General features: G+C 40.1%; 1 protein-coding gene across 8 annotated transcripts in view; it reads right to left on the reverse strand.

The window, feature by feature from the left end:
- DNAJC18 (DnaJ heat shock protein family (Hsp40) member C18) overlaps window positions 1-15,386 on the reverse strand; it is a 32,021-nt gene that overhangs the window by 13,573 nt on the left and 3,062 nt on the right. For all 8 annotated transcript variants that reach the window (XR_013379586.1, XM_077897418.1, XM_077897416.1 and 5 more), the window contains 5 exons: window positions 14,309-14,395; window positions 12,455-12,638; window positions 4,098-4,243; window positions 1,250-1,435; window positions 208-314 (listed from right to left, as the gene is read on the reverse strand). Coding sequence is in view for 7 of the 8 variants with exons in the window: in XM_077897418.1 (XP_077753544.1) it covers window positions 208-314; window positions 1,250-1,435; window positions 4,098-4,243; window positions 12,455-12,638; window positions 14,309-14,348 (663 nt within the window). In the remaining variant the exon portion in view is untranslated. The remainder of the gene's footprint in view (window positions 1-207; window positions 315-1,249; window positions 1,436-4,097; window positions 4,244-12,454; window positions 12,639-14,308; window positions 14,396-15,386) is intronic.

A 15,386-nucleotide genomic window follows, 5' to 3' on the forward strand; every position in this document is an offset into this window, starting at 1 on the left:
TACTTGGGCCAATTATTCACTCCTTCCTACCACTGCCTCTGATTTCCAAAAACACATGTTAATAACATCACTCAAGCTGAACTTCCTTTTTTTTTTTTTTATTTTTTTTTTTTTCAAGCTGAACTTCCAAAACCCAATCATATACACCATAAAAGTCAGCTCAGTATAATGCTGATGAGCAGCAGTTCAGCCATCATTCTGTGGTACCTGAGGCTTATCTTCTTCTTCCTTCCGTGTCTGCATCCTCTCACGTCCATGCTGCCGGCGGTAATAGTGGGTATCATCTGTCACATTTGAAAACATATGAATATTTCCTGGAAGAGAAAGGATATGGGATATGGAAGACACTCCTTCCTTGCTTTTTCCAAGGTCCTTGTTCCCAGCCAGGTTCTCTAAGGGCAGAGCACTGTCCCACTTTACTCAGTAGAAAAATAAAACGGTAGGTAAGCCAAGTGAATCAGGTGCAGATGGAATGTGCTTAGCTCTCCTGCTTTTATTTAAACAGTCCTTTGTAACTAGTGAGTGAGAGATCCCAAAAGGCTAGTAGATAAAGAACATCTTTAGGTCATGCATCCTCTCTGACATGCTCCTATCTGCTTCCTTGTCCAATATCAGATTATGTCACTAGTATCTTTTTTATTTTTTTTAAGTAAGCTCCACACCCATTGTGCAGCCCAATGTGGGGCCTGCATTCACAACCCTGAGATCAAGGCCTGAGCTGAGATCAAGAGTCAGACATCCAACCGACTGAGCCACCAGGCGCCCCAACATTAGTATCTTTAAGAGCAACTCATAAAACTCAGTTTACTACCTTCTCTGAGGGTATTTTTCTAACTTTTATCTTTATATAGTTGCTATTTTGCAATAATCATAATAGGCATCTTGCTACTTTTATTTATATTTATTATATTATTATATTACTTTATTTATTATTATTATATTTACTTTATTTATAAAGCACTTAAAAATATATAATCCTCACAGCAGCCCTGTGAGGTAGATATTATCAGTCCCATTTCTCAGGTGAGGAAACAGGATCAGAGAGACTAAGTGATTTGGTTAAAATCATGTACAGTTGGAGGCTGGAGGCTTCCCTCAAACCCTAGCTCATCTGATTCCAAATTCTTGCTGTTTCCACCATTCCACAGTCCCTCTATTCAGATCCTCAAAGAGGAGCTAGCTGAGATACAGAAATATAGACAGAGAGAGATATATATAAATTTTTAAGTGATAATTTTGAAATACTCACCTGTAGGAAAATGTCCTCCAAAGAAGACATTGAATAACTCTTCTGGAGTGATATCAGCTTCAAAGTCCCTGTAATAATTATAAGGTCTGCCTCGAGGGGCAGTGAAAGTCACCTGTTCGTCTCCATATTCATCATAGCGGAGTCGCTTGTCAGGATTGCTCAGGACTGCAAAGGCATTTCCTATCGCTGCAACCAAAACCAAAAAATACCTGAGTACACAGTCTTTGCTGTAGCTGAGGGTGATCATCAGAGCAGCAATGATGAGCCTAGAGTCACTTCACAAGAGCCTAAAGAAAGGTGCTTGGCTGCTGGGGATTTACCCCAAAGATACAGACGCAGTGAAACGCTGGGACACCTGCACCCCAATGTTTATAGCAGCAATGTCTACAATAGCCAAACTGTGGAAGGAGTCTCGGTGTCCATCGAAAGATGGCTGGATAAAGAAGATGTGGTATATGTATACAGTGGAATATTACTCAGCCATTAGAAACAACAAATACCCACCATTTGCTTCGACATGGATGGGACTGGAGGGTATTATGCTGAGTGAAATAAGTCAATTGGAGAAGGACAAACATTATATGGTCTCATTCATTTGGGGAATATAAAAAATAGTGAAAGGGAATAAAAGGGAAAGGAGAAAAAATGAGTGGGAAATATCAGAGAGGGAGACAGAACATGAGAGACTCCTAACTCTGGGAAACGAACAAGGGGTGGTGGAAAGGGAGGTGGGTGGGGGGTGGGATTGATTGGGTGACAGGCACTGAGGTGGGCACTTGATGGGATGAGCACTGGGTGTTATGCTATATGCTGGCAAATTGAACTCCAATAAAAAGAAAGAAAAGAAAAGAAAAAGAAAGAAAAAAAAGAGAAGAAACAAAGAAAGAAAGAAAGAAACAAAGAAAGAAAGAAAGAAAAGAAAAGAAAAGAAAAGAAAAGAAAAGAAAACAAAAAAAAACAAAAGAAAAGAAAAGAAAGAGAGAAAGGTGCTTGGGCCTAGAAAGTTCACCAGAGTTCTTGCCCTTGACATTTTCCATGATCTAAAGTTGATAAGCCAGAAGCACTACTGGACTCAAGATGAACTAAGAACCACTGCTTTCATTCATCAAAAATGTGTCCTTATTTCTCTTGAGAGCAATTAGTTTATGGTTGGAAATAGCTCATACATAAACAGTGGTATTCTAACTTGAAGTCAGAAACAATCTTCTAAATAAAATAATCAGTAAAATGATTGCTGGGCTAAAAACAAAGTCCCCACAAGTCAGTCACATTGTTCCAGCTTACTTTAGAAAGTGGGCTTTAGAAATTGAAAAACACATCTCCAGTGTCTCAATGAGTGAAATCTTATCAAAGACTGGATAGATTACACATGCTTACTATCACTTCTCCCTATGCATAAATGTGCAAATGTTGTCCAATTTCATTTTAACATACAATCAGTGCCAAAAAAAATCTTTAAGACAGTCCCACTCCCCACCTCTAATTGAGTCAACACCAACAGAAACACAGTCAGAAAGAGCATTTCTTTATGATTCTTCTGGCGAGGGAATTATATTAAATGTTTATAGTAATAAAACAGCTAAGCAGAAAAAACTAACAAAAAAAGCCAAATAGTTGCTTCAATATCACATCCCTTGAAATCCGGCCGGTTTCTCATAGAAATGGCATTAGGTCTGTGAGATACTTTACATGAAGATGTAAAGAGAATGTGGGTTATCTAGTTGTTTCCTTGTAGAAACTGTGGGGAGAAGAAGATTCACAATGGCACATCAACAAAGGGAGATTGTCCTTTGAGGGAAATATTGACTTTTAAAATGTTTTCAGAGCTATCATTCTTTAGTTTTTCTTTAGAAAAATTCCAAATCTACAAAAACATTGAAAAAGTAGTAAATAAACACATGTATATCCTTTATTTGATTCATCAATTGTTAGCATTTTGCCACATTGCTTCCCTTAACTGTCCATACACACGTATATGTAATATGTAGAAATTTCTTTTGTTGAAGCCTTTGAAAGTAGGCTGCAGATATTATGGCACTTTATCCCTAAATATTTCAGCATCTATCTCCTAGAAGAATCCCCTGCATGATCACAATACCATTTTCATTGCTCAGAAAATGAACAATCCATGCAATTCATGCAAGGTTCTTGTAATATATTTGCTTTTATATTCCCTTAGTTTAATTTAATCTAGAAGAGTCTCCTTGCCTTTTCTGCTTTTCATTATATTGACTTTTTTGAAGAGCAGGTCAGTGTTCTTTGTAGAATGCTCCATATTTTTATGGTTTACTCATTACTAGATTCAGATCGAACATTTTGCAAGAATAGCCCACAGGTGCCATATCATATAATGTGAGGTGGGTCCAGCATTAGTGATGACAAGTTGGACCACGTGGTTAAAGTGGTGACAGCTAGATCTCTCCATTATAAAGGAATTTTTTCCAATTTGTAATCAGTAGGTATTCTGGGGGATGATGCTCTGACATCATGTGAATATCCTTTTCAACAAAAACCTATCACCCAACAGTTTTAGCATCCAGTGATAATCCTTGACTGAATCAGTGGCTTCACTGGGGTTGAAGCTCTTAAGTAAGATTTTTATTTATGTGTCAAATCTACAAAATTACCATTCCAGAGAAACGGAAAAAAAAATTTTTTTTTCCCGAAGAAATTAAGGTAAATGAATGAAGACAGGAGGGAGCTGTGCTGATAATGACTATTTAAGGGATATGGCAGGAAAAAAAGGCCTCACTTGTGGCCTTATAAAATTATTACAGGGGAGGCTGAAAACAGCTTGTGGCCAAACATCACAAGAAAGGCAGAATTAAACATTAATTCCAGCTCAGACCTTTGAAAGCATCAGTTGCTCCAGGAGCACAATTCTTGTCAGGGTGAAATTTCAGGGCAAGTTTTCGATAAGCTTTCTTAAGCTCTTCATCACTGGCATTTCGAGAAACTCCCAGAATTTCATAGTAATTTCGGCATTTCTTGATCCTAAAAACACACATCAGAAACACATATGTCTACAAAGGCCCCTTCTGTACAACTAACTGTAAAATAGTACATTTTTACATTTACATTTGGTCCTCTAATCTGTAAGTCCCAAAACAAACCTAAAAGAAAATTGGTGAACACATTCATGGAATTTTCAAATTGATTAACAGTGTCCCCCCCACCAAGAGCTTAATGCTTTTAAAAGTATTTTTTAAAGATTTTATTTATTCATGAAAGACACAGAGAGAGAGGCAGAGACATAGGCAGAGAGAGAAGCAGGCTGCCTGCAAGGAGCCTGATGTGGGATCACGACCTGAACCAAAGGCAGATGCTCAACCACTAAGCCACCCAGGTGTCCCGAAAACAAGAAATTTTAAAACAGAGTGATGATATAACTACATTATCAGGTAGCCTCTCAAAAATTTTAATGTACAATCATGAGAGAATGAGAGTGAAAAAGGCAGATAATGTGTTTGTCTTATTAGGAAAATTGTTTTAAACTTGCAGACCCCCTAAGGGCTTGGGGTTTCAAGCCACACTCTGAGAAATGTTGTGCTAGAGCATGAACTCTGGAGTCAAAATGCCTTGGTCAGGATCTTATCTTGCTGAGTACTTAGCTCCTGTACCTTAGTGTCATCTTCTGAAATGGGCTAATAATTCCAACTAACATTTCACGAGCTGTTATAATTTAAATGAAGTAATTTAAATTAAGTATTCATCAAAGCGTTTGATAGCATGTGACGCTATATAAATATTGGCTATTATATAACTATCATTCTTTTCAAAAGCTGCATGTTATTGCATTTTATGGATTATATATATATTCTTTCCTGATAGTCACTTATAGAACATCTCCGGTCTTTTGCAACTACACAACCCAGTTAGACAGAGAGGCTGAGTCTTGCTGAAGAGATTAAAGTAAGTCAGTAACACAGGCTGGACTGTAAACCAAGGTCTGGAATGTCAATCATGGTCCTTCCCCAAGAGTTGCCCATGGGGATCCTTTGGATCCCCAGCCCAGTTTCCAATCCCTGTTTCCATGGCAGATACTCCTCTGCTTCTTTCTCTCTTTTGTATAAATTTGTTTTTTTTTTTTTTAAGATTTTATTTATTTATTTGAGAGAAAGGGAGACAGAGCATGAGCAAGGGGGAGGAGACAGAGGGAGAGGGAGAAGCAGGCTCCTTGCAGGGAACCTGGTGCGGGCCTGGATCCCAGGCTCCTGAGATTAAGACCTGAGCCAAAGGCAGAGGCTTAATAAAGTGGGCCGCCCAGGCACCCCTAAATTTGTTATTTGTTTAATAACAGTTTTCTTGAACTACAATTCACATATCACAAAGTTCACTCTCCTAAAATGCACAATGAATTGATTTTTTCTAAGTATATTCAGAATTGTGCACCCATCACCACTACCTAATTCCAGAACATCTTCATTACCCCAGAAAGAAACTCCATACTCATCAGCAGTCATTCCTCATTCCCAACCCCTGGCAACCACGAATGTACTGTCTCTATAAATTTGCCATTCTGGACATTTCATATAAAAGGAATTATACAATATATACACTTTTGTGTCTTGCTTCTTTGACTAGCATGATGTTCAAGGTTCATTCATGTTGTAGCATTTATCAATACTTCATTCTTTGGTTATCAAAAAGTATTCATTGTATGCATATTCCCCATTTTGTTTATCCATTCATCAGTTAATTGGCCTACAGGCTGTTTTCATTTGGGCATTATTATGGATGATGCTGTACAAACATTCATGTATACGTTTTTGCGTGGAAGTATGTTTTTATTTCTCTTGGTATATACCTGGGAGTGGATTGCTAAGTTATATGCTATGTTTAGGAACTGGCAATCTGTTTTCCAAACTGGCCACACTGTTTTCCATTCCTACAAGCAATATACAAGGGTTCCCATTTCTCCACATTCTTATTAACACTTGCTATTATCAATCTTTTTTATTATTGCCATCCTAGTGGGTGTGAGGTAGTGTTTTGGCTTTGGCTTGTATTTTTCTAATAACTAATGATACTGAGCAACTTTTCAATGTTTATTGGCCATTTACAGAACTTTTTCTTTTTTCTTTTTTTAAGAGCCATTTGTATATATTCTTTGGAGGAATGCTTATTCAGATCCTTTGCCCATTTTTCAATTGGGCTATTTGACTTTTTATTATTGTCTTGTAAGTGTACTTTATATATTCTAAATAGAAGTCCCTTATCAGATACATAAGTTGAAAACACTTTCTCCTGTACTGTGAATTGATTTTTCACTTTCTTGATGGTATCTTTTGAATACAAAAGCTTAAATTCTAATGAAATCCAATTCACCTATTTTTTCTTTTGTCATTTGTGCTTTAGATGTCATGTCATGAAAATGTACATTTTTGTCTTCTAAGAGTGTTATAGTTGTAGCTTTTACATTTAGGCCTTACATTAGGTCTTTAGTTAACTTTTGCGTTTGTGTGAGAAAGAAGTCCAAGTACATTGTTTTGAATATGGATATCCAGTTGTCCAACAGATTTATTAAAGACAATTCTTTACCCTATTACATTGTCTTGCACTCCTTTTTTTTTTTTAAAGTAAGCTGTATGCCCAATGTGGGGTCTGAATTCAAGACCCTGAGTTCAAGAATTGCATACTCCACTGACTGAGCCAGCCAGGTGCCCCTGCCTTAGTATTCTTGTCAAAAAATTAATTGGCTCATGGTGTTGTGTTTCGGTGTTACAGTATGTTGGACATCTGACCCTTTTTTTTCTTTTCTTTCTTTTAAAAGATTTATTTATTTATTTATTCATAATAGATATATAGAGAAAAAGAGAGAGGCAGAGACACAGGAGGAGGGAGAAGCAGGCTCCATGCTGGGAGCCCGACGCGGGACTCGATACCCGGACTCCAGGACCGCACCCTGGGCCAAAGGCAGGCGCCACACCGCTGAGCCACCCGGGGATCCCCTGACCCTTTTTTTTCTTTTAAAGATTGTAAAGAGAGAATGCAAGTACAGGGAGGGGCAGAGGGAAAGAGAGAGGAAGAAAAGCAGAGTCAGTGCTGAGTGCAGGCCCCAATGCCAGACTCGATCTCAGGACCGAGCTGAAACCAAGAGTCAGATGCTTAACTAACTGAGCCACCCAGGCGCCCCAGGGTGTCCAACTCTTGATCTCGGCTCAGGTCTTGATCTAAGGGTCATGAGTTCAAGCCCTGGATTGGGCTCCATGCTGAGTGTGGAGCCTACTTAAAAAAAAAAAAAAAAAAAAAAATCAATCGACCATAAATATTAAGGTTTACTTCTAGACTCTAAAGTCTATTCCATTAATCTACATGTCTATCCTACGCTAGTCTACACTGTCTTCATAACTGTAGCTTTTTTTTTTTTAAGATTTTATTTATTCATTTGAGAGAGAGAGAGAACACAAGCACAGGGGAGGGGCAGAGGGAGAGGGAGAAGCAGGCTCCTGGCTGAGCAGGGAGCCCAACTTGGGCTTGATCTCAGGACCCTAGGATCATGACCTGAGCTGAAGGCAAGATGCTTAATCAACTGAGCCACCAGATGCCCCTGTAACTGTAGCTTTGTAATAAGTTTTTCAAATTGGGAAATGTGAGTCCTCCAACTTTGTTCTTTTTCAAGACTGTTCTGGCATTCTGGATCCCCTTGCATTACCATATGAATTTTAGGATTGGCTTTGTCAATTTTTTTAAATGTTATTTATTTATTCATGAGAGACAGAGAGAGAGAGAGGAGAGAGAGAGAGGCAGAGACACAGGCAGAGGGAGAAGCAGGCTCCATGTAGGAAGCCCAATGTGAGGCTCAATCCCAGGACCCCGGGATCATGACCTGAGCCAAAGGCAGACGCTTAACCCCTGGCTTGTCAATTTCTGCAAAAAAGGCAGCAAATATTTTGATAGGGATATGTTGAATCTATTGATCGATTGTAGTAGTATTACCATATTTCCATTACTATACGCCTTATAATCCATGAACACAGGCAATTTTCCCATTTATTTAGACCTTCTTTAATTTCCTTAAATGAAGTTTTATAGTTTTCAATGTACATTTTATACTTCTCTTGTTAAATTTATTCCTAAGCAGTTTATACTTTTTTGGACAGTGTTATAAATGAAGTCCTCCTTCCTTCCTTCCTTCCTTCCTTCCTTCCTTCCTTCCTTCCTTCCTTCCTTCCTTCCTTCCTTTCCTTCCTTCCTTCTCTTTCAAGATTTTATTTACTTGAGAGAGAAAGCGAGAGAGAGCACAGAGGGAGAGGGAGAAGCAGACTCCCCACTGAGCAGGGAGCCAGACGTGGGCTCCATTCCAGGACCCTGGGATCATGACCTGAGCTAAAGGCAGATGCTTAACTGACTAAGCCACCCAGGTGCCTCTGAAACTGTTTTATTTTCCATTTTTGGATTGTTCATTGCTAGGGTAGAGAAAAATAATGATTTTTGTATACTGATCTTATACTTTGCAACTTTGTTAAACTCATTTATTAGTTCTAACACTGTGTGTGTATTTCTTAGGATTTTCTATATTATATCATATCACTGTGAATACAGTTTTACTTCTTTCCAATCTGGATGTCTTCTTTTTAAAAAAATTTTTAAAAGATTTACTTCTTTATTTTAGAGAGCAGGAGCTAGAGAGAGCGCACACAGCCAGGGAAGGGGCAAAGGGAGAGGGAGAAGCAGACTCCCAGCTGAGCAGGGAGCCCAACTAGGGGCTCGATCCTAGGACCTGGGATCATGACCTGAGCTGAAGGCAGACATTAACCAACTGAGCCAACCAGGTGCCCCTAATTTTCTCATTTTTAAAAAAAGATTTACTGGGGTGCCTGGGTGGCTCAGTTGATTGAGCATATGCCTTCGGCTTAGGTCATGACCCAAGAGTCCTGGGATTGAATGCCACACCAGGCTTTTTGCTCAGCAGGAAGCTGCTTCTCCTTCTCCCTCTTCCTGCCATTCCCCATGCTTGTACTCATGCTCTCTCTCTACCAAATAAATAAATATAAACTCTTTTAAAAAATTAAAAAGTTTTACTTACTTATGTGAGAGAGAGAAAGAGAAACAGCACACAGCAGGGGGATGAGCAGAGGGAGAGGGAGAGACTCAAGCAGACTCCCTGCTGACTATGGACCCAAAACATGGGGCTTGATCTCCAGACCCTGAGATCATGACCTGAGCCAAAAACTAAGAGTCTGAAGCTTAGCCAACTGAGCCACCCAGGTGTCCCCAATCTGGATGATTTCTCTATTTCTTTTTTTTTTTTTTTTTTGCCTAAATGCCCTAGTTTGAACATCTAGTACAATGTTGAATAGAAGTGGCTAGAGTGAACATACTTGTCTTTTCCTTGATCTTGGAAAGCATCCAGTTGTTCACCATTAAGTATGATAATGTTAATTGTGGGGTTTTTGTAGATGGCCTTTATCAGTTGAGGAGGTTCTCTTCTACTCCTATTGTGTTGAGTATTGTTATTATGAAACAGTGTTGGATTTTGTCAAAAGCTTTTTCTGCACCTATTAAAATTATCATGTGGCCTTGTCCTTTATTCTATTAATATAGTGTATTACTCTGATTAATTTTCATGTGTTAAACAACGTTGCATTCTTGGGATAAATATCATTTGGTCAAAGTATATAATCCTTTTTTAAAAGATTTATTCATTTTTTTTATTTGAGAAAAAGAGAGAGGTGGGGGGCACATAAGCAGGGGGAAGGGCAGAAGCAGAAGGAGAAGGAGGGGCAGAAGCAGAGGGAGAAGAGCAGACTCCCCACTGAGCACAGAGCCTAACATAGGGCTTGATCCCACAAACTGGAGAACATGACCTAAGTATAAACCAAGAGTCAGATGCTTAATTGACTAAGCTACCCAGGCACCCCAAGCTATATAATCCTTTTTATGTTTTTCTATGTTGCTAGAATCTATATCCATAAGGGATATTGATTGATAATTTAGTTTTCTTATAACATTTTTGTCTGGTTTTAGTTATAGAGTAATACTGGCCACACAGAATGAGTTGAGTAGTGCTCCCCTCTCTTGTATTTTTTGTAATAGTTTATGATGGATTAGTTAATTCTTCTAAAAACATTTGGTAGAATTCACCAGTGAAGTCTTCTGGGCCTAGGTTTTTCTTAGAATATTTTATTTTATTTTATTTTATTTTATTTTATTTTATTTTATTTTATTTTATTTTTTTATTTCATTTTAATTTTCTTAGAATTTTTTATTTTATTTTATTTAAATTCAATTAATCAACATGTAGTGTATTATTAGTTTCAGAGGTAGAGTTCAATGATTGATCAGTTGCATAGAATACCCAGTGCTCACTATACTACATCCCCTACTTAATGGCCATCACCCAGTTACTCCATCCCCCCACCCACTTCCCCTCCAGCAACTCTGTTTCCTATCTCTGTCTGTCAAGGTTTCCTATCAACCCTGTCTCTGTCTCTCATGAATAAATAAATAAAATCTTTTTTTTTTTTAAATTTATGATAGTCACACAGAGAGAGAGAGAGAGGCAGAGACATAGGCAGAGGGAGAAGCAGGCTCCATGCACTGGGAGCCAGACGTGGGATTCCATCCCCGGTCTCCAGGCTCACGCCCTGGGCCAAAGGCAGGCGCCAAACCGCTGCGCCACCCAGGGATCCCTAAATAAATAAAATCTTAACAAAAAAATTTGTTGGCATACAATTATTCATAGTATCCTTTCAGAATCTTTATTATCATTATAAGATTGGTAGTGATGATTTTAGTTATTTGAGTCTTCTCTCTTTTTCTTGGTTAGCCTAGCTAAAGGTTTGTCAATTGTGTTAATATTTTCAAAAAACCAACTTTTGGTTTTGTTAATTTTCTGTTGTTTTTCTAACCTCTATTTCATTTATTTCCATTCTATACTTTTTCCTTCATTCTGCTTGCCTGGGTTTAGTGTACTCTTTCTGCGCTTTTTTTTTTTTTTCTAGTTTGTTAAGGTAGAAGGTTAGATTACTGATTTTAGATTTTTAAATATATATATTTAAATATTTATAGCTATAAATGTCCTAATATTGCTTTAGCTGCATCCTATACACTTTGGTATGCTATGTTTTCATTTTCATTCATCTCAAAGTATTCTCTAATTTTTCTTATGATTTCTTCTGTGACAATTTGTTCTTTAGGAATATATATTTATTATATATATGTATACATATGTATATATATGTACATGCATATATATATGCATATATATATATATGTTTTAAAGATTTTATTTACTTATTTGAGAAGGGGAGAGAGAGAGCATGAGCAGGGGAGAGCGGCAGAGGGAGAGGGAGAAGCAGACTCCTCACTGAGTAGAGAACTTGGGGCTTGATCCCAGGACCCTGAGATATGACCTGAGCTGAAGGCAGATGCTTAACTGATTGAGCCACCCAGGCATCCCTCTTTAGGAACATATATTGTTGGGACACCTACATGGCTCAGCGGTTGAGCGTCTGCCTTCAGGTCTTCAATTCAGGGCATGATCCTGGAGTCCTGTGATCGAGCCTGCTCCTCCCTCAGCCTGTGTCTCTGCTTCTCTCTCTGTGTCTCTCATGAATAAATAAATAAAATCTTTAAAAAAAAAAAAGGAATAAATATTGTTTAATTTTCACATATTTGTGAATTTCCTAAATTTGTTTCTGTGGTCGATTTCAGAGACCATACACTGTATGATTTTAATCCTTTTAAATTTATTGACACTTGTTTTGTGGCCTAACATCTGATCTATCTTGGAGAATGATAAGACACCTGGGTGGCTCAGCAGTTGAGTGTCTGCCTTTGGCTCAGGGCATGATCCCGGGGTCCTGGGATCGAGTCCCTCATCAAGCTCCCTGCATGGAGCCTGCTTCTTCCTCTGCCTGTGTCTCTGCCTCTCTCTGTGTGTCACTCATAAATAAATAAAATCTTTAAAAGAGAGAGAGAGAGAGAGAATGTTTCACGTATATTTGAAAAGAATGTATATTCTCCTGTTGTTGGCTAGGATGTTGTATAGACGTCCATTATGTCTAGTTGCGTTTCCCTGCTTCTCCTTTCCAGCTGGAAAGTGACCTCAGATTATACCCTAACAGTACACTTCCATTAGTCTTGCCTCTGAATTGTGCTTCAATAATAAAAGTACTAATAGCCATCAATATATATATATAAAATATCTGCCAGGAACTCTACATTAAAATCACTCATGTCATTCTACCACAGACTCACCTTTGTACCCCAAGCAGCTGTTCCTCAGTGTAAGTGGCACTCCCCTCACCCTGCCGGGTTTGATTCCACTCATGCTCAGATTTTTTTTCCTTTTGTACTTTCATGCAGTTACAGCAGCCACATGGGTCATGACTTTCAGGTCTGTCTTCTGGGTATTTGTTTCTTCTAACTGCATCAATGTAAGCTGCAAAGCAATAGTGCCTCCATTAGGCCTCCATCTGGTCTGCAATCAACTTTGCTATCTGCCCTAGCTATCAAGGAGGACATAAGTATGAGGGCCAAACTACTGACATCATACAGATTTTTAAGCATCCATATAAAACTGAACGAACATCTTCCTTGAGAAAACAATGTAGTAAATAGAGAGGCAATCATGAAAAACATATAATGCTAGAAATATGAAGCACAATAATGTCCACCATAACGACAGTGGTCATTCAGCAAATAATTCTGGATCAGAGCCAGAAAAGGGGTTTAGAAGGCACGTCCTCAATACCTTGCCTTTCAAGAGGTGTCTACCTTTAGTGCAATGCAGGGGAAGTCTTTATTTTTCTGTGATCCATGGTCAGAAGTGACATTGCTCATAAAAAAATTTTTTGTTGTTGTTGCAGTGCCTCCCACCACTAAGATTTAAACTAGGGGTTGGTTCAGTTCTACAAGACACTTGGCTAGACAGATCATGGAAATGTGTGGATAAGACCTATTTTGACCACAAAGGGGCTATAGTTTAAAGGGAGAAGATTCAATTTATCATAACACCTGGAGAATGTAAAGAAGGCCACAGCAATCCAGTCAAAGAAGATAGAGGACTCATGTCCCGTCTGAAGGATTCAGGAAACTCTTTAAAGACGTCTCTCTCCTGCCTAAAGTCCCTTAGCGACTACCCACTGCTCCTTGTCCAAATTTCTTATCACAGGCCCAGCCTACCTCTGCAGCCGCCTCCCTCACCGCAAACTCTTTTGCCGTCTAAGCTCTACACACACCAAACATCTTTCAGATCAGCAATGCTTTCTCTTTTCTCTTGTGCCTTTTCACATGCTGTTCCCTCTGCTTGCAACATTCTTCCTCTGTTAGCCTGACTAACTCCAAGGCATCCTTCATGTCATCATATGTAACACTTTCTTCCTGAGGCCTCTTCTGACAGTCAGGCTGGCTGTCAGTTTGCTTCCCAAACCTAAGACCTTGCTGTATAGCTCAGGACTTAGAGGCTCTGTTTCATAACTGTTTACCTGTTAAACTCCCTCAATGGACTGAGAGTTCTGTGGTCTCAGGGGCCCAAGTCTGTCAGATCCCTGCTGCACGATCAGCATAATGCAGGGTACATAACACGTATTGAATCAATACTCTTTGCTTGACTGCAGGATGGAAAAGGCCAGCCTATCGGTCCTGATGCGGGCTGCAGGAGCAGGACCAAGTGGAGACGGAGAGTCAGGCGGCCTAGTTGCGCGGAGCGGGGATAAGGGCCGGGCAAGCAAGCTGTGGGAATCCACATCATCCTACTGACTTCCCAGCCACCCAGGCAGGCAGGGCCTGACCACCGCTGGCCCTAAACTGGGCACGGGCCGAGGAGGGATGGGGCGGGGCTGGAGGCCGGAGGCAAAAAAGTCATCACGGCTGACTCTGGGTTCCTGGCCGGTTCCTTAGATTGAGCCAGGTATCCTGATTTCCAGATTCTGACCTCTTCCATAGGCAGTCCCCCACCTAATACGGAACCCTACCTACTCAGGCTCAGCATCTCCTCATAGGCTTCCATCCTTCACCTCAGGCCGAGAATCTCAGCCCTTAGGAATCTCAAGGAGCCCCATCCTTCTCCCGAACTCTGCCCTGTCCCACCCTCCCGCAAGGACCTGGTACCTTCGGTCCAGCGCTCCCCGCTGCCCAGAGTCGCAGCCATATCGGTTCCCAATCAGCAGGTCTGCGGAGCCTCCCCGGAGCCCGAGGCTGAAAAGGGCAAGAAGCGCGGGGCATGCTGGTCATTGTAGTCCAACGCATAGGAGCTGCGGGACTTTGGACTACAACTCCCGGCAGGCTCCGCGCGAGGGGCTGTGGGAGTTGTAGTTTTGTATGGGGCTCGACCTTGGGGCGAGGTCCGCGGAGGTTTCTTGCTGCTGGTTGACTGCTGGGTGACTGGGGCCCACACTTTTCCTCATCTGTAGACTAAGAATGGTGGCTTCGGCCTCGCCTAACACTAGGGGCATTCAGGGAGACGCGATGAGATCCTGCCTGGGAAAGGTTTTGCAAACTAGTCCAGAGGGTGACAGTATGACTGTTTATCTCAAGGATGTCCTTTTAAAATATATGCTAATGCCTTGTTAATTTTCCCCATTCTCAATGGAGTTAAAAATAGACCTGCCCTACAACCCAGCAATTGCACTGTTGGGGATTTACCCCAAAGATACAGATGTAATGAAACGCCGGGACACCTACACCCCGATGTTTATAGCAGCAATGTCCACAATAGCCAAACTGTGGAAGGAGCCTCGGTGTCCATCGAAAGATAAGTGGATAAAGAAGATGTGGTCCATGTATACAATGGAATATTACTCAGCCATTAGAAACGAGAAATACCCACCATTTGCTTCAACGTGGATGGAACTGGAGGGTATTATGCTGAGTGAAATAAGTCAATCGGAGAAGGACAAACATTATATGGTCTCATTCATTTGGGGAATATAAATAATAGTGAAAGGGGATAGAAGGGAAGGGAGAAGAAATGGGTAGGAAATATCAGAAAGGGAGACAGAACATGAAGACTCCTAACTCTGGGAAACGAACAAGGGGTGGTGGAAGGGGAGGAGGATGGGGGTTGGGGGTGAATGGGTGGCGGGCACTGAGGGGGGCACTTGATGGGATGAGCACTGGGTGTTATTCTATATGTTGGCAAATTGAACACCAATAAAAAATAAATTTATTATTAAAAAAATAAAATAAA

Source organism: Canis aureus, chromosome 5 (genome assembly GCF_053574225.1).
Source record: "Canis aureus isolate CA01 chromosome 5, VMU_Caureus_v.1.0, whole genome shotgun sequence".
Lineage (NCBI taxonomy): Eukaryota > Metazoa > Chordata > Mammalia > Carnivora > Canidae > Canis > Canis aureus.